At 44.0% G+C, this 19,972-nt stretch overlaps 1 protein-coding gene across 1 annotated transcript in view; it reads left to right on the forward strand.

The window, feature by feature from the left end:
• The first annotated feature begins 1,270 nt into the window (after positions 1-1,270).
• The window catches only part of GGT5 (gamma-glutamyltransferase 5), a 91,516-nt gene continuing 72,814 nt past the window's right edge, over positions 1,271-19,972 (forward strand). Inside the window, exon 1 of the mRNA XM_040349359.1 lies at positions 1,271-1,714. Coding sequence (XP_040205293.1) covers positions 1,542-1,714 — 173 coding nt within the window. The 5' untranslated portion in view covers positions 1,271-1,541. The remainder of the gene's footprint in view (positions 1,715-19,972) is intronic.

The following is a 19,972-nucleotide window of genomic DNA, read 5'->3' on the forward strand; positions in this document are numbered from 1 at the left end:
GTACCACCTGGTTTGGAGAGAGACCATAACTGTGACTCAGGAGGGGACGTGTTGTGTTGGTGAGGTGTCATTATCATCTGTGCTGCTGCTGTCAGTGTCACCGTGACAGTCAATTTCATGTGTGCTCATTTTAATTTCTTGTCCTCCTGAGTCCTGTCCCTTACTATGGTAAATAAGATTTATTTTTTGTTGCCTTAACCTCCCTGGCGGTATGATTCTTTCAGAAAAAAGGTGCTGAAAGCGGTACCATTATTTGCAAGGAAATTTGGCGTTGTATACTGTAGGTCTGTAATTCTTAGGAATAACTCACTTAAATCTGACCAAACAAGAGTCTTGTAGGCATCCCGGGTATGACATTTTTTTTAAAAACAAAATTATAAATTATAATATAATTATAAATAATTATAACAAATAATAATATAATTATAATAAAAATTATTCAATAATGTAATCAACTCAAAATCACTGAAATTTGCTCAGTTGCAGAATTGTCGCTGTCATTACTTTTATTTTTTTATGACAGATTTCCCCACAAATCGCTATCGCACAATTCTGCAAGTGATTATAATTTATTATCGCTGTTTTCTAGCTGATCTAAAACCATTTTTGACATAAAAAGACACTTTTGGTTGCTATGGACAATCTACAGTTTGCAGGGAGAAAGAAACGTTTTTATTATATAAAAGTACATGTAGGGCACTGGGCAGACCACTAGGGACAATGGGGGTGTGTATTTTTTACATACAGTACTGTAATCTATAACATTACAGTATACTTTGTGTATTGTGTTTGTTTACGTTTTTGAATTTGGCGCCGTTCTCCGCTCCCGTGCGTCGTAACGTCGCAGGGAACGGAGATCGGCGGCACAGGAAGACGCTGTGTGAATCGAGCGAGCACCCGCTCGCTCACACAGCGCGGTGGCATCGCTGGATCCAGGGACAAGGTAAGTAAACACTGTCTGTGGATGCTGCGAGGCTAGCCCGAGTCGGACTCGGGGTTACCGATCGCAGCACAGAAATCTAACCCCGAGTCAGACTCGGGAACACCGCCAGGAGGGTTAATATCTACCTTAAATCACATTGCATATTGTACTTGTTTGTAGCCTAAATACTAAAACTGTAATTTTGTAACTTTTGGAAATGCTAGTAAAAACTTTCATTCACTTTCTGCAGCCAGTATGATTGATCATAACTGAGTATGTAGAGAAAACAGTAGGCGTGTGATGAATAGGGGAGGGAGGAGGAACACAGAATAGAAAAACAAACAAAAAAAAACACTAATCATTGCAGAACTGTTCTGTGAAAGTACAAAAAGGACTAGGCTGCTAGGAAGGAAAAAAGCAAGGTCAGAGTGAACAATTTAAGGAAGCATTGAAGGGAAGGTAGACCCAGATCACTAGTAAAGGCATTAAAATACAAGCAAATAGAAAAAAAAAAAGAAAGAAGATTAAGTAGAAGTTCAAGTCAAGCAATATCAGTAGAGGGCTAAGGATCAGAGCAATAAGAATCATTTCAGAGACAAGAACTCTAAAATTTGGCAAAATGACAGTATCCCGTGGTTGGCTTTCTTTCATTATTCTCTTGCTGTTCATACTTGCTGGAATCATTATTGCCTTGGCGCTGGGAATGAGTTGGGAGAAGCTTAGCTGCGACCGCGGCGGCTTCTTACATGGAGCTGTGGCTGCTGACTCCGAGATCTGCTCAGACATAGGCAGGTGAGTGACATCTCTATTATTTGCTCTTTTACTGGCAGCTTTCTGATATTTCTACAGCTTCACATTTTCAGCGGAGAGAAAAAAAAGACAGCATGTAAAAGGTTTTACAGAAATGAATGACATAGAAAGTAATTGATGTAATGAAGGGAATGCTTGGATTGTGATAAGCACTTGCGTATAGTAACATTCCTGTCTAGAATATTGTGGCTTTACAAGACAAACTGGCTGCATAGAGAGATGTTCTGTCTTGTCTGATCACCAAATGCAGTGTCCAACAATGCATCCCTAGGTCAGAATGCATACTCACTCGATACACTGGAAGAAACCTACATATTTTGTACTTACAAAATAGGTTTTATGTTTTTGTCAATCCAGAAAATCAAAACCATGGCAATAAAAGCCTAATGCCCTGTACACACGATCAGTCCATCCGATGAAAACGGTCTGATGGATTTTTTCATCAGTTATCTGATGTAGCTGACTGATGATCAGTCGTGCCTACACACCATCGGTTAAAAAAACGATCGTGTCAGAACGCGGTCACGTAAACCACGTACGACGGCACTATAAAGGGGAAGTTCAAATCCAATGGCGCCACCCTTGGGGCTGCTTTAGCTGATTTCGTGTTAGTAAAAGACGATTTGCGCTTTTCTGTCTGTTACAGCGTGATGAATGTGCTATCTCCATAACGATATAAACGCAGCCACTGTGCCCATCAAATGCTGCCACTGTGCCATCAAACACAGCCACTGTGCCCATCAAATGCTGCCACTGTGCCATCAAATGCTGCCACTGTGCCCATTAAATACTGCCACTATGCCATCAAACGCAGTCACTGTGCCCATCAAATGCTGCCACTGTGCCCATCAAATGCTGCCACTGTGCCATCAAATGCTGCCACTGTGCCCATGAAATGCTGCCACTGTGCCATCAAATACTGCCACTGTGCCCATCAAATGCCTCCACTGTGCCATCAAATGCTGCCACTGTTCCCATCAAATGCTGCCACTGTGCCCATTAAATACTGCCACTGTGCCATCAAATGCAGCCACTGTGCCCATCAAATGCTACCACTGTGCCCATTAAATACTGCCACTATGCCATCAAACGCAGCCACTGTGCCCATCAAATGCTGCCACTGTGCCCATCAAATGCTGCCACTGTGCCATCAAATGCTGCCACTGTGCCATCAAATACTGCCACTGTGCCCATCAAATGCCTCCACTGTGCCATCAAATGCTGCCACTGTTCCCATCAAATGCTGCCACTGTTCCCATCAAATGCTGCCACTGTTCCCATCAAATGCTGCCACTGTGCCCATTAAATACTGCCACTGTGCCATCAAATGCAGCCACTGTGCCCATCAAATGCTACCACTGTGCCATCAAATGCTGCCACTGTGCCCATTAAATACTGCCACTGTGCCATCAATTGCAGCCACTGTGCCCATCGAATGCTGCCACTCAGCCCATGGAATGCTGCCATTCTGCCTGTCCATCATTAGCTATTGTGAGGGCACAACTTGCCACACTGTGCCCGCCCCCCCACATGAAAACACTGCGCAACCCCCACAACTAATTCTTCCTACAACTCCCTTCTCCTCCACCCCGGTCTTGGGGACACTGACAGCATATAAAGCCTGACAGAGGCTCTACCCCTGGATGGAATAGATTGATAAAAAAAAGAGATACTTAAAGAACATTTTACCAATATTCCATAAATGACATAAATGATCAAGTCACGCTTTGAATTGATAAGAACTAAACTTTGTGGACGATTAAAGCCCTTTCTGTAAATGACCTAATTAGCAGCATATTAATTTGATTGGGTTGCCAGTAAGATAATTACAAAAAAGAGGTTAAAAATTTAAATGTAAGTCCCGTTCATCCCCCTTTATGGTTTAGGTATGACAACTCAACAATTACATTTCTTGCTCCCCGTCTCATGCAATCAGAGTTTGTTCCAGGCCCACTTACTTTTCTCGGCTATAGAAAATACTTCTATACATTTACTTTACATTACAGAGAATGCAGAGGGTAAAGTGAGACTCTTCATCCCTTCCCTGGATGAGGAGACCTGGGAGGACTGTATTTCTTCCTATGTCCCTTCTTTAATTGCTGCAAAGGACAGGTTCAAACAATTCAAATTCCTCCACAGGGCTTACTACACCCCGCAGCGGCTGGCCCGTATCTATCCACTGAGAGACCCTAATTGTCAGAGATGTAGGGTGGAACTGGGGACATTTTGGCATATGGTCTGGGCGTGTCCTAGGCTCCAGCCGTACTGGACGGCGGTGGCCTCTAGACTGACTGATGTGACTGGGACGGTTATCCCGGTTGACCCAACAATCCTCTTACTTAGCCATCTGGAGGACGTCACGGGGGACAGGTACTGTAAACTGAGACTGACGTTTGCACTTTTTTATGCCAGACGTGAGATACTGTTGAGATGGAAATCGGAGGACCATCCCACCTGCGCATTTTGGCAACGCACGGTGACTTCGGTCCTGCCCCTATACCAGTTGACTTAGGAGAATAGGCAATGCCCGGATAAGTTTGACAAGATCTGGTCCAGTTGGAGAGAAACTTGGGCGGCTCTTGACCCGGCCCCCTGAGCCATTGTTCAAGGCGGCTCCCCTTCTCCCCCCTTCCCTAGTACGCTCCTGTACTCTCATGTTTCAAAGCTCGGGTAGGTTGGATGAGTGAGGTTGCTGGGATTCGATAGTTTGTCATCCTTTCTGAGTGAGAATGTGCTTGGGGCTGTTCCCTTAGCCGGATAGCTATTCATGCTCCTGACACTGGACTTGTACATTGATGTATTTACTATAGTGTAACTGTGATGTAATGCTGATTTGTCTAATAAAGTTTTCCCTGTTAAAAAAAAAAGTGAGACTCTTCCTTATCCTTTGCAATAGACCTGTGGAGGTGGAATTGTGAACATCGGTGGACTAATCGCAGAACTAGGCTCCTAGAAAAATTGGAGTTCCTTTTTGGCATCTAGATTGATTCAAGGAACTGTTCTTTAGTCCTCTCCTAAGGAATTACTAACAAGTCACATTTTCCAGACTTCTGGCCACTGCTTCACTTAATGAATCCCTGTTTTAAATAAATCATCTCATCTGTTATTCTATGAAGAGATGTAAAACGTGACCTGTTAGTCGTGTCTGCAAAACAAAGGAATAAAATGTTTTAAAGAGAACTAAACTTTATAATAAACCATATTTTTACTACACAAACCACTATGTTTAATGTTTTTGTGCTCTTAAAAAAACTTTATAATAAACCATATTTTTACTACACAAACCATTATGTTTTATGTTTGTGTGCTCTTCAAAAAATTATTTTAAAAAATAAAATGTCACTGTTCAGTCACACTGGTGTAACTGGCTTGTTTCTTTTCCCAGAACAGTAATGAAACCCAAGTTAGAGATATCCCCTGTAAAAGTGTATCATTTATTATCTGGAAACTTAAAAAATAAATAAATGTAATCTCTATTTGTTTTTAAACATAGAAAACAAAACAAAAATCGGTATAACAAGTATAGACTAAGTTCCGCATATCTAGATACATTCTAATGCCTGGTACACACAGTGGGCTAGATTCAGAAAGATCAGCGGATCTTTCTGCTGGCGTAACATATCTCAGATACGTTACGCTGCCCTTACTTTGGGCGCAAGTTCCGTATGCAGAAAGAACTTGCGCCCTTAGTTACGGCGGCGTAACGTATGTGTGTCGGCGTAAGCCCGCCTAATTTAAATGGGGATGTTGGGGGCGTGTTTTATTTAAATTTGACTTGACCCTGCGTATTTGACGTTTTTTCTGAACGGCGCAAGTGCCGTTCGTGAAAAAATCCCAGTGCGCATGCTCGAAATTACGCCGCAAAGCCTCATTGGTATCGACGTGAACGTAACTTACGCAAAGCCCTATTCGCGAACGACTTACGCAAACGACGTAAAACTTTCAAAACTCGGCGCGGGAACGACGTCCATACTTAACATTAGCTACGCCTCATATAGCAGGGGTAACTTTACGCCGAAAAAAGCCTAACGTAAACGGCGTAAAAAAATGCGCGGGCGGGACGTACGTTTCTGAATCGGCGTAAATATCTATTTAGCATATTCCTCACGTAACTATACGGAAGAGCCACCTAGCGGCCAGCGTGATAATGCAGCCTAAGATACGATGGTGTAAGACACTTACACCAGTCGGATCTTAGGGATATCTATGCGTAACTGATTCTCTGAATCAGGCGCATAGATACGACGGCCGGCACTCAGAGATACAACGGCGTATCAGGAGATACGCCGTCGTATCTCCTATCTGAATCCGGCCCAATGAGATTAATGGGATTAATAATTGTCCATTTTTTTTGTATGCTAGTCTTATATCAAAAATGAAGAACTAACTAAAGTTATGAAAATTCTCACACGACAGAATAAAAATTTGAAAGTGATGTAATGTGTTGTAGTGTGTTTGTAATGTAAGTTCGAACGACAACTGTGCTGATTAAACGAAAATCATACGATCTGGTATCGTACAAGAACTTTTCGTGTTTGTCCCATCAGGTAATAGAGGATGAACTGCCGCGATTGGCTCTCGAAAGCTGTCTACTAACGATATTATCTTACGATTGCTTCGAAAGCAGTAATTTTCATGCGATTTTCTGATCGTGTGTACAAGCCATAAGACTCAATACGGATGCAGGTGCTTATGTTTTTATTACAACAATGGGATTGTTCAGGTGGACATAGGTTTACCCACCCACTCCCCCCAACCAACTTGAGTATGGTAGAGCAATCCTATCCTATTATATATTTAAAATTGGTTTAAATACAGTGCCATTCCTGATACACAGAGCAAGACAGGATGTCAACACAACAGCAACTCTCCGGGAGTATTCTTTTTGCTTAGCTTAGCTGTCTTATACCGTCTTATACCAGCTTTGTGTATTATTGCTTCAGATACACAGAACAGATCAGCTTTCAAAATGACATCTGTGTCCTGAAGATAATACGGAGAGGGATATCTGTGGGAATCGCTTATCATTTTAAAGAGTCCTCCACTGGTTCCTCTCCTCTTACTGTCCAAATCTAACGTCATATGCACTGAAGTCTAAAATGTTGTTAGCTTTTTTAATACCGACAATGGTCCAAATCTGTAAAAAAGTATGCTCAATTCCTTAGTGTCCTTTAAGAGAATGTATGTTCTTTTCAGTTATTTTTTTTAGATACAAAGTACATTCATACAGTAAAATAGATGAGAATGATTTGAATAATCTTACTAATGTCTGGTCATCTTTAATTTTTTTAACTATTCTAAATTATTTATAAATTTAGGCCCGGATTCACATACATTGGCGCATATTTAAGCCGGCGTAGCGTATCCAATATACGCTATGCCGACGTCGCGCAGAGAGGCAAGCACCGAATTCTCAAAGCACTTGCCTCCCAAACTGCGCTGGGTTCCCTCGGCATAAGCCGTCGTAGGTGGAAGTGGGCGTGAGCCATGCTAATGAGGTGTGACCCAATGCAAATTATGGGCCGAGTGCCATACAAGTACTTAAAACGAACGGCGCATGCGCCGTCCCGTGGACATATCCCACTGCGCATGCTCAGAATCACTTCGGAACTACTCCCTAAGATACGACGGATTACTGCCTACGACGTGAACGTAACCTATTCCGAGCCCTATTCACGTACTACGTAAAATACGATGGCTGTGTTCCCTGGTCCATACCGTTGCATGGGTTGCGTCTCATATATGGGGAATGACTTTACGCCGGACGTACGACTTACGCAAACCGCGTATATTATACGCCGGGCGCAAGTACGTTTGTGAATTGGCGTATCTCCCTCATTTGCATATGTGCATAGAAAATCAATAGGAGCGGCAAATGCGCCCAGCGTAAATATGCGCCCACGATACGACGGCATAGGCAAGTTACGTCAGTCGTAGGAAGCCTATTTTTAGGCGTATCTCAGATTGTAGGCACGGCGCATAGATACGATGGCGCATAGTTACACTTACGCGGCGTATCTCGAGATACGTTGGCGTAAGTGTTTTGTGAATACGGGCCATAGTATTTATATTTAATTAAGTATTCATTTAAAAAAACATTATTTTTTAAGGTTTAATTGTTTATCTTTTATGTTGGCCACAACATCACTATCATGTCCTGAGTATTACAGTCTATGGAAACCCTCAATCAACTTTAATATTTTTGACATCATGCCTTAAAGACTAAAGGAAACTGGCAGTGAAGCTGCAGCCAGTTTCCTACTGTGTATGCACTTTCTGATTGGGCTGTAGTCTTCTGGGACCCATGAAGTGTTCCAGAAGGCTGCGGGGAAAGGAGAGGGGGCGGAACTTCTGGCTTAGTTTGCTTGTGGGTGGAGCTCCGCTTTTTAACGTACACAGTTTTTTTTTCAGGCAAATACTTTTTTTGCAAATTTGTTGCAAAGTTTCTTGCCAAGCTGCTATGTGCACTGCCATTGGGCCAACTGAGCAGCAGGATGACAACGCTGCTGCTTATTGCAAGGCAGTGGCTCAGTGTTGTCAGCCTGCAACAGAAAGAGCTGTAACTTGCAGGATTTCCAGGTGTGAAACTTTGCAACAGATTGTCCAAAAAAAGATTTGCTTAACAAAAACTATGGGCCTGATTCCCAAAAGGCTGTGTAAATTTAGGATTATCTAACTTATGTCATTTAAGTTACGGCGCCCTAAGTTGGTGTCGTAAGTACCGTATCCACAGCGCATTTGCGCACAAAATTGCGCCATCCTTAACCTAAGTTCCAATGCGTAAGGCGTGGTTATGGCAAGTGGGAATGAAGTGGGCGTGCTTCATTGTAATGAGCCGTGACCCCATGCAAATGAAGGGCCGGCCGTACTGCGCATGCGCGCACGAATCTGGACCTCACTGCGCATGTGCAGAACTTTGGTCATCGCAATCAGTGAGATAGGTAAAAGGCCAAGCGTACTTAGTTTGAGGATCGCCCTGTGTCTAAATAGCCCCAGTCAAACACACTTCTATTGCAAAAGTATTTCCCTGTGTTCCCTTCCTAAAGCAAGTTGCTTCTGCTTTGAACGTTTGTCAGTGTTTGTTGGTAAGATTTGTTTGTGAGAAAAGTTTTTGTGGAGTTGGAGGGTATAGTTGGTGTTTGTTTTTAATAATTTGTTCTTTGTTTTGATTGTTTGCCTGTTTGTTTTTGATAAGTGTGTCTTTTTTGGTGTGTGATTGTTTTTTGTTTCCCTTTTTTGCCTGTTTGTTTTTGAATTTATAGTAGCTGTCTGTTTTTTTTTTTTTGCTTGTTTTTATTTTCTTTGTTGTGTGTGTGTATTGTTGTTTGTTTTTTGGGTGAGTTCCCTGTTGCTGGGTGTTGTCTGTCATGGCTCCCAAGCGCAGGAAGCTAAATTTTACAGTGGCAGAGAAGCATATACTTGCTCAGGGCGTCATTAAATATGGGCGATTTCTCCATGGCCCTGAGAGCCACAACACCACCCCGGCCAGGAGGAAGGAGATCCTTAAAAATATTACCGATCGGATCAATGCGGCGGGGGGAGGGGAGACCAGGACCATCGCTGGAGTTCAAAAAAAGATCAATGACTTGAGGAGCGTGTCCCGGGACAAGCTGGCAACGCTGCATGCCCATACCAGGGGCACTGGAGGAGGGGGACCCTGCCCAGTCAGGATGAGTGAGGAGGAATGGGCAGTGGCCCAGTGTTTCCACCCACAGCAGGTGGTGGGCCTGCCTGGCTTTGACTCTGATCCTCTTATGAGGACAGGTAATTTTTTTGAATTTCTATCTGGTGATTAGCATGTGTGGGTGGGGGAAGGGAAGATGTGCCAAGTGTGTGGATCCACCAACCTGTGATTGTTTTGTGTCCTCCCCAGATGGCCAGGAGGTTGCAGCCCCATCAGCCCAGGAGGTTGCTGGGTCATCAGTCCAGGAGGTGGCAGCCCCATCAGCCCAGGAGGTGGCAGCCCCATCAGGTCAGGAGGTGGCAGCCCCATCAGGTCAGGAGGTGGCAGCCCCATCAGGTCAGGAGGTGGCAGCCCCATCAGGTCAGGAGGTGGCAGCCCCATCAGGGCAGGAGGTGGCAGCCCCATCAGGGCAGGAGGTGGCAGCCCCATCAGGGCAGGAGGTTGCTGGCCCATCAGGGCAGGCTGCTGCATCACCCCCAAGACAGGCTGATGCAGAGTCCCAAGAAGGGCAGGATTCGTCATGGGAGGGGAGTGCCTACAACTCCCCTAATTTGGATGTTGAGTGGGAGGAGGATGAGGGGGAGGAAGATGACAATATTGAGATTGGGCAGCAAATCATGATGGGCCAAGATATGACCTTTGAGTCATCCCCTGAGGGAACCCCAGAGGCGCCTAGCAGTCAGGCCACCATCATGGGTGGCCCCTCCCAACCCTCCTCCAACATGCAGCAGCACCCATGGCTCACTCCAACCCCTCCTCCAAGGCCACAAGCCTCAGGGGCAAGTAGGAGGCCGACCCCGGAAACCAGGGGGGGGTTTGTGCGTCTGCCGGTCAGTCTGTTGAGGGACAATGCCCGGCAGACCCGCAGTCTGGCTGAACTCAAAAAATCAATGACCAAGGTGGAGCACAGCCTGGGTGCAATGAGGGAGTCACTGGGTGACGTGGCCACCAACTCAGTGGGGGTCATCACCTGTTTGTGGGACCTGAAAAACGCAACAACAGGCGTGGCCCAGGAGGTGACTGCCCTCACCCAGGCTGTGCAGGCCAATACCCGGGCTGTGCAGGCCAATACCCGGGCTGGCCAGGCTAATACGGCTGACATTACTTCCTGTCTGACAAGGATAGCCGTTGCCTTGGAGGGAAGGCCAGCAGGAGGCCAGACACCAGGGGAGGCTCCTTCTTCCCCTGCACCCCCCCCCCCCCCATGAAAATACTCCCTCCCCTGCACAGACCCCCCCCATGAAAATACTCCCTCCCCTGCACAGACCCCCCCGTGAAGATCCCCCAGTCGGCCGTGGCCGTCCCCGTGGCCGTGCCCGTGGGCAGCCCAGAAGGAGCACTCGGCAACATCCTTAAGTTGCAGGGGTACTTTTGATTTTTTTTTTATACTGTACTTATGATTTGGTTTATGTGTGTGAATGATGTGTGAATGTGGGGGGGTGGCATTCCTGAAAACATAAGGGTGTCACCCTCAGTTTTGGTGGAGAAGGGATCCCCAGGACCAGGGAGAAGTCATCCTAGGTTCCTGAATGGTGTATGAATGCACAGTGACATAATTGGAGCCGTGGCGGGGCGTTACTGCTCCCAAGTACCAAAGGGGGGGGGGGGTACTTGGATCTAATCCAATTCGATGTGCATGTGATGTGTCTGTGCTAGGGACCACAGTGACGTGCATTCATGCATTCTCATTGTGAGATAATTAATGTGCGTTTTGTACCAAAAAAAACATTCTCATTGTCATATAAGTAATGTGCATTTTATGTACAAAGAAAATATTTAAACGTCACATAATCTCTGTGATTTTTTCTGGGCAAAGCAAAAAAATAAAGATAATTAGGGTCCATTTACTGGGCAAAGATGCCTTCAGCCAGTTGTCTCCTTATTGCCTGGCCCTCAGCAGACCGGGTAGAGGGGTTTGGGGGGGGGGGGATTGCCTGGGTGGGGGGTTAGGTCAGGACATATCTCAACATGTAGGCCCCTTCTCAGAGCAAAATTATGGAGGATGCAACATGCCCCAATAATTTGGCAGACAAAGTCTGGGGAATACAAGAGTGTACCCCCAGTCTTGTCAAGGCATCTGAATCTCGACTTGAGAAGGCCAAATGTCCGCTCTACTATTGCCCGGGTCTGGATGTGCACCTCGTTGAATTTCCGTTCTCCGGGTGTTTGGGGGTTCCTAAAGGGGGTCATCAGGTGGGGTCCCAACGCATATCCAGAGTCACCTGTAAGGGAAAAGACAGGAGGATATTAGTCATGCATGTGCCCCTTGTGATGTCTGCATCATGGGGGGGGCATACCTGACACCAATGTCACTCACCAATCAGCCAGCTGTCTCCATACACATTCTGCTCCAAGTCTTGGTAGATCTTGGTCTGCCGTAGAATGTAACTGTCGTGGCACGACCCTGGAAACTTGGCACAAACGTGCCAGATGAGGCCATGGGCATCTACAATCACCTGGACGTTGATCGAATGCCAGCCTTTCCTGTTTCTGAACAGGTGTTCAGTTTCATGGGGGGGCTGTAGTGCCACATGGGTGCAGTCTATCGCCCCGATGGTCCTTGGGAAGCCAGCAATGCTGTAGAAGTCTGTCATGGCTTGCAGACGCTGCTCCTCCTGGGTGGGCATCACAAACTGGTTGGTCATGCGCCGCAGTATGGCAGGGACCACCTGATGGACACATCGGCTCATTGTCGACTGCACCATCCCAGCCAGACCTCCAGATGCACGCTGGAATGAGCCACTGGATAAAAAATGGAGGGTTGCCATCACTTTATGTAGAGGTTTCAGGGCATGGGAGCGTCTGGTTGGGGTGATAAGATCCTCATGAAGTAGTTGGGTGATCTCCAGGATGGCTTCCCTATCAAACCTGTAGTTGCCATACACCTCATAATCTGGCATTTGCAAAAGATCACGCCGTGGCCGATAAACTCTCGCCTGTGCCCTCATCCTCCTCCTCTGTGCCCTCCTCCTCCTTTGTGCCTGTAAGGCGGCAAGTGCCGTCAGAATCATAGCTGGCCCTGGCATTTTTCAACAAAGATCCTTCTCAACTATAGCTCTAAGCTCTAGTCACTACCTACAGCAAACCCTTCCACAGCATGTGTAAAATTAGGGCTGGTTTTATAATGTGGAAATTTAGTCAGGGAAACTAACAGGTGCGCACAGGGCGGAAAATACGGCGCACACACTGGCCCAGATTCAGGTAGATCGGAGCAATATTTGCGTGGGCAAAGAGCAAAGATTTTTCTCTGCGCCTCCCGCGCCGAGCGAACAGCGCATGCTCCGTCGGGAAACTTTCCCGACGTGCATTGCGGCAAATGACGTCGCAAGGACGTCATTTGCTTCTAAGTGACGTCCAGCGCCATTCACGAATCACTTACGTAAACGACGTGAAATTTTAATTTCACGAGCGGGAAGCGCAGCTATACTTTAGCATTGGTTGCCCCTGCTATTAGCAGGAGCAACCTTGCGCTAAAGTTGCCGTACGGAAACTCCGTACCTTGCGTGCGCAGGGCCCGCGCAACTTTTGTGAATCGGTGGTAGTATGCAATTTGCGGCCAACGCAAGAATGCAGCCTGAGATATGAAGGCATAAGGAGGCTTATGTCTGTCATATCCTAGGCTGCAGTCGGTGTAACGAGGTTCCTGAATCAGGAGCACTCGTTACACCGGAGCAAGTAAGCACTTGCGCCGCGCAACCTATGGTTGCGCGGGCGCAAGTGCTTCTTGAATCTGGGCCACTTAATTTTGAGAATCGCCCTAACTACCTCATTTGCATCTTTGCCTATCAAAAACAGTGGCGAGACTAGCGTAATTTGCGCCCGGGGATGCGCAGGTGTAACTAATTTAAGTACGGCTGAAAATACGGAAATCTGCGCTTAACTCGTTTTGAAGATCGTGCGCAAATATACGCGCCGTGTAAATTTAGAAAACTTGAGTTAAGTCTGCGTATCTCTTTTGGGAATCAGGCCCATATGTATATAACAGTACAATAAGGCATGATGCCAAACATAATGAAAAATATGTTTAAAATAAAAATCTGCAGAATTGACATTACTTACTTACGTAGTAGGACAGTGTCCCTGGTGCTGCTGTGACCTTATTTGGATGAAATGTTCCTTTTCTAATGCTAATAATTAAGATTATATAGCTCCAATTAGCTGTATTATCCCCCTGCTACAACTGATGTTAATGGCAGCAAGGGTCAGGGGAGGAAGAGTTCATCTAAAGAAGGACACAGCAGCACAAGGGACACATCCTACTGAACAAGAACATAAGTAACATCCCTTGTGCTGTTTTTTTTTTACTACACTTAGGCTTTAAGGTTTTAAAGCCATCTGGATGCTAAATTACGGAGGTTCGGATGTATATAGTCATGTCTAAATATGTGCGCAACCTACAGTAAGTAATTTGCTAAAAGCTGAATCTTAACATCAACTCACACTTTGCCACGATTATGTTAGGAAAGCATCTGCTATAAAAACACTTTAGCTAATAAGGAGTTCAAATACATGCTGGCTTAACTGTAAGAAAACGCCTTTAAGTAAATTCATTAAGGGTGCAGTATGAAAAGAGCTTAGCAAACACAGTCTTCATGACTTCCTGCTACATTTCATAGAAATCGACTGTAAAGTTTATCTATTTTGCTGCTTCGACCACAGAGATAAACTTTTTAAACTAGTAATCATTTTAGTTGACTCCTCAGCACTATTAGGAATTATGTTTAGTACTAGAACACAACCAGTGTAAAAACCTCTTCCAAAAAACCCAGCCCTGCCTGTGGTTTTTCTTTGCCAACCGACAGTGGAGCCCAATTTTGTTCTACTCTACTGCTCAGGGCTGTGCAGGGGGTGGATGCTGCTTTCAACAAATAAAGTCAGGTTAAGGTCCAGTAGACATGTGCATTCGTTTCCGTCCAAATGCATTTTCGGACCGAATTTTGGGTATTTTTGTAATCCTTTTAACAACCGAAAATGAACGCGCAGAATCCGAAATCCAAAAGATCCAACATAAAAAATGCTTTATTTTTGTTTTAGTTGCTACAACAGTTCGATATAGATAGGAGATTCGACATGACGCTGACAATAGCAATCTGTGTCTATCGAATCTGTGGTCGAATGTGCCTAACCTTAAAGAGGAGGTCCGGGAATTTCTTTTTAATAAAAGCCAGCAGCTACACATACTGCAGCTGCTGGCTTTTAATAAATGAACACTTACCTGTCCTGGAGTCCAGCGATGTCGGCAGTAAGGTTCCTGACGTGAAGCCGAAAGGCTACACTGCCGCCACCACCGCTCCTCTCTCCTATTAGCCCGGCGGCCAGGGGAGGAGGAGGAGGAAGGAGCCCTGCGGTGACGTCACAGCCACAGCCGGACTCCCAGAAGTGGGAAAGGATACCTGTCTTTGACAGGTGTCCTGTCCCCCCTCCCCCCGAAAGGTGCCAATTGTGGCATCGGAGGGGGGGAGGAATCCGATGAGCGGAAGTTCCACTTTAGGGTGGATCTCCGCTTTAACTCTATTAGTCCAAGATTATTCTACATTGAGAGAAAAGATTCGACATAGAGAGAAAAGATTCGACATTATAGAGACAGTGTTGGGGTAGACAATTCGACATGAACGACGAAGATTCGATGAAACAGCGAAAAACATACAAACATCAAATCTGTCATTGAAGGCTTAAGGTGTCTGTCGAAAGTTCTAAGAAGATTCGACAAGCAGCTAAACTGTACGACGCCGCAATCGTACATTTCCGGTCAAATGCTCGGCCCATAAGCTGTAGAGGAATTCTAATGTTGGTTGACTAGTAATAATAATTTCTAAATATAATTATTATTAGTGTCATACAACATTAGAATTCTTCTATAGCTTGTAGGCGAAACCTTCGACCGGAAATGTACAATTGTGGCATTGTACAGTTTAGCTGCTCCGTCGAATCTTCTTAGAACATTCGACAGACACCATAAGCCTTCAATGACAGATTCGACCTTAATTAATTCAGATTTTCGGGTTAATACATTTTTTAACGAAACAACATAAAAACAAATTTTGGGAGTAACTAAATAAATGTATTTTTCGGACGAAAACGAAATTCCGAAACAAAATATTTCAGTGTGCACATGTCTAAGGTCCAGTATTATTGATTGGCAGACTCATTCCAGGTCACTATTTCTATTACAAAAAACGTTATTTGATATCTTTTGCAGTCTAATCCCTTGATTGACGAAGGTTAAGGAGCTAGTATTTACTGTGCGTGTGCATGTGACGTCAGATGCTCCTGACGAAGACATCATGCTAAAATGTATGTTGAGGAGGTCCACTGGTGTTCTGTTGTTTGTTGGAATGGTAAGAAATACAGTAATCTCCCCTGTGTGTCTGATACATTATACAGGTATATACCCAGTGACTTTATTATGATGCGTGTGAAAAGAATAGTGCTGCTCAAACACTTTTAACATGTGAGTAGGTCTTTTTGTGTTTTTAGCTGCTTTTTTACGTTACACCGCCGCAAGTTTACAGCGTAAGTGCTTGATTCACAAAGCACTTACCTGTAAACTTGCGGCGGCGTAGCGTAAATCCGCCCGACGCAAGCCCGCCTAATTCAAATGGCGCATGCTCCGTTCCTAAAATTTCCCGACGTGCATTGCGCTAAATGACGTTGCAAGGACGTCATTGGTTTCGACGTTAACGTAAATGGCGTCCAGCGCCATTCACGGACGACTTGCGCAAACGACGTGCAATTAAAAAATTTGACGCGGGAACGACGGCCATACTTAACATTGGTTAGACCACCTAGAGGGCATGCTTAGTTTTACGCGACGTATCTCTACGGAAACAGCGTAAATTTAGAGCGACGGGCAAAGCGGACGTTCGTGAATCGGCGTAACTAGTCATTTGCATATTCTACGCCGACCGCAATGGAATCGCCACCTAGCGGCCGGCCTAGAATTGCAGCCTAAGATCCGACGGTGTAAGTCACTTACACCTGTCGGATCTTAGGGCTATCTATGCGTAACCTGATTCTATGTATCAGGCGCATAGATACGACAATCGTATCTCAGAGATACGACGGCGTATCAGGAGATACGCCATCGTATCTCTTTTGTGAATCTGGCTCTTTATCTTTTGGGCATTCCTCTGAACATTGTGAGGTTGATTTACTAAAACTGGAGAGTGCAAAATCTGGTGCAGTTCTGCATAGAAACCAATCAGCTTCCAGGTTCCTTTGTCAAAGCTTAATTGAACAAGCTAAAGTTAAAAGCTGATGGCTACCATGCACAGCAGCACCAGGTTTTGCACTCTTTAGTTTTAGTAAATCAACCCCCGATTACGAAAGGCAAATCCTCTTTGCACTACAAGTGCAAAGTGCACTTGAAATTGCACTGAAAGTGCACTTGGAAGTGCAGTCGCTGTAAATCTGAGGGGTAGATTTGAAATGAGGGGAAGCTCTGCTGATTTTATCATCCAATCATGTGCAAGCTAAAATGCTGTTTTTTTATTTACATTGCATGTCCCCCTCGGATCTACAGTGACTGCACTTCTAAGTGCAATTTCAAGTGAACTTTGCACTTGTAGTTTGCACTTGTAGTGCAAAGTGGATTTGCCTTTAGTACATAACCCCTTGTGTGTTTTTTTATGATAACTTGAGTAGCTGCTGCACAAGATTTACACAGTCAAGCCTCGTACACACGACCAGTTTTCCCGGCAGGAAAACTGCAAGGAGAGCATCTGGCCAGGAATCCCGTCCGGAAATCCCGTCAGGAAAACAGGCGGGAATCTCGACGGGAAAATAGAGAACCCTGATCCCTATTTTCTTGTCGGGTTTCCCAGTAGAGTGTTTCCTGCCAAGAAAACCGGTCATCTGTATGCTTACCAGTCCAAAGGTAAACCCGCGCATGCTCGATAAGTCTTCGACGCATGCACGGTAGCATACAAGGCATAGTGTGGTGTGTAGCAAGATGGCGGCGATGGCATCAAATGTGACGAGCTCTGGCTCTGCAACGGCTTTGCAAGAAAAGCTTGCCAGGAATCCCGTCAGGAAAACCAACGTTTTTTTCCTGATGGGATTCCCGGCCGTGTGTACAGGGCTTAAGGCTTCATGTACACCGCTGCTGGTAAATGGACATTTAGGAGCAGTTTGGCATTTTTTTCAGTTGTCCCTGAACTCTCCTCTATGTTATCTTATGAGTACATGTACACTTAGTCATTTATAGTCGTTTCTAGGCAGTTGAGTTTAGAGGCTTTTTTTGGAAAGCAAAAAAATGCATTCAGGATGGATGTTCAGAGGCATTTGGAACGCCAAATGCCTGTAACAGCTTGTAAACGCGTGTAAATGTGATGTTTTGTTTACAGATGTTCTTAATTTTTTACTATTTGAAAAAAAAGCTTCTAAACGCAAACGCAGCTAAATGTGGCAAAACTCATATTTTTAAAAGTTGGTTACAATCTGTCAAGTTAAATCATTCAGGAGAGGTTGTAAAATGTCTCGTGTACATTAAGCCTAAGGTGGCGTACACACGGTCTGACAAAACCGATGAGAATGGACCGAGGTTCAGTTTCATCGGTCCAAACCGACCGTGTATACGGCCCATCGGTCTGTTGTCCTTCGGTCCAAAATTTTAAAACATGCTTTAAAATTGAACCAATGGACCGCTGACCGATCGGTCCAAACCGATGGTTAGTACACAAAAGCATCGGTTCAAAACCCGCGCATGCTCAGAATCAAGTCGACGCATGCTTGGAAGCATTGAACTTCGTTTTTTTCAGCACATCGTTGTGTTTTACGTCACCGCGTTCTGACCCGATTGGATTTTGAACTGATGGTGTGTACACACATCAGACCATCAGGCCACTTCAGCGGTGGACCGATGAAAACGGTCCGTCGGACCATTCTCATCGGATGAACCGGTCGTGTGTACAGGGCCTAAGAGTGAGCAGTGTTTTGGGTGTTTTCTACTTGGTTGTATAATTTTACATTCCTGCACCATAGATATATGGTATTCATATACAAGATACCACTTGCTAGATAATTTGTATGGGGTCTTTTTCTTGTCAAATTTGTTTATTGAATTTTAACAATTAGCATACATAAGTACATATGGTGGCAGCAAAAGAAAAGATCACATAAATAGTAATAATATTGAGTTGTAGTTCCAACATAAACTAAAAGTAGTTTAACTAAAACAATTTTAGCATGGCTCTAACTACTCAAAAGATTACATCATACATTGTATAAGAAAGGATAAAACCAACTTAGAGCAGGTTAATATAAGATGACCTCAGATAAAAAGAAAAGGTCTTAATTATTGAATTTTAACAATTAGCATACATAAATACATATGGTGGCAGCAAAAGAAAAGATCACATATATAGTAATAATATTGAGTTGTAGTTCCAACATAAACTAAAAGTAGTTTAACTAAAACAATTTTAGCATTGCTCTAACTACTCAATAGATTACGTCATACATTGTATAAGAAAGGATAAAACTAACTTTGACCAGGTTAATATAAGATGACCTCAGATAAAAAGTAAAGGTCTTAATTATTATCAAGAGTACCGGTATATATATTATTTTTTTAAATTACAAAAAATTATATTTTTTATAGAATCTAAAATCTTATACTACATATTGGAACTATGTATAATGATAACCAAGGAAATAAAAGTTCTGCTACCAAAACTATATAAAGAGTAAATTGAAAGAGGAGAGAGAGAATAGGGGAAAAAGTAAAAGAGAGAAAGAAGATAAAAGAAAAAGTAATGTTAGATGGGAGAAAACATGACAGGGAAGAAAGAAATGAGAGGTAGAAGGGGTCCCGGGGTAGCACATGGAAATAAACACATACCATGAATGCAGAGAATAGAAGTATAAATCAAAATTACCAAGGTCATAGTAGGGAAGCATTAAAATTGGAAGGCAAAAAGTGAGTCACCCAGGTATTCCATATGTTCTTAAAGTTGGATATTTTATCTTGAGTTATAGCCTCTGTTTTGGCATGGATCATTGCTTGATTGACTCTATTTTTAGCTTCAGCAATTATTAAGGACGGAGCTTACATATTGGAGTAGAGGATCCTAGTTCACAGAGTTGAGTTCGTTTAGTGGAGGTCCATGCTTTAAAAGATTTAGGGGAAGACCAAACAGGATATAAAAGTGGATTTTTAAGAAATGATAAAATAGGTTTATTTATCCCAAATGGCTAATGTATGTTTAGTTATAGGATTATTGAGGAATTAGACCATACAAGGTTGGTTAACGAAAGTTCGTAGTAATCTATTGATTCCAGCGCAACCCAAATCGCAATTTCACATTTTGGGTGATATTTAGGGATATGGGCTAATTGAGCTGCATGGTAATAGGTGGCAAAATTAGGAAACCCTAGTCTCCCTTTGGGCTTTGGTAGGCAAAGAGTGTGTTTGGGCAGATGGGGTTTCAAGGTGCCCCAAACGAAAGTTAATGCCTTATGTTGTAGTATTCTGAAAAAGTATGCTGGAACAGGAATAGGTAAAACTCAAAAAAATATAAATAATTTTGGGCAGTATAGCCATCTTTATTAAGGTA

Source organism: Rana temporaria, chromosome 1 (genome assembly GCF_905171775.1).
Source record: "Rana temporaria chromosome 1, aRanTem1.1, whole genome shotgun sequence".
NCBI lineage: Eukaryota > Metazoa > Chordata > Amphibia > Anura > Ranidae > Rana > Rana temporaria.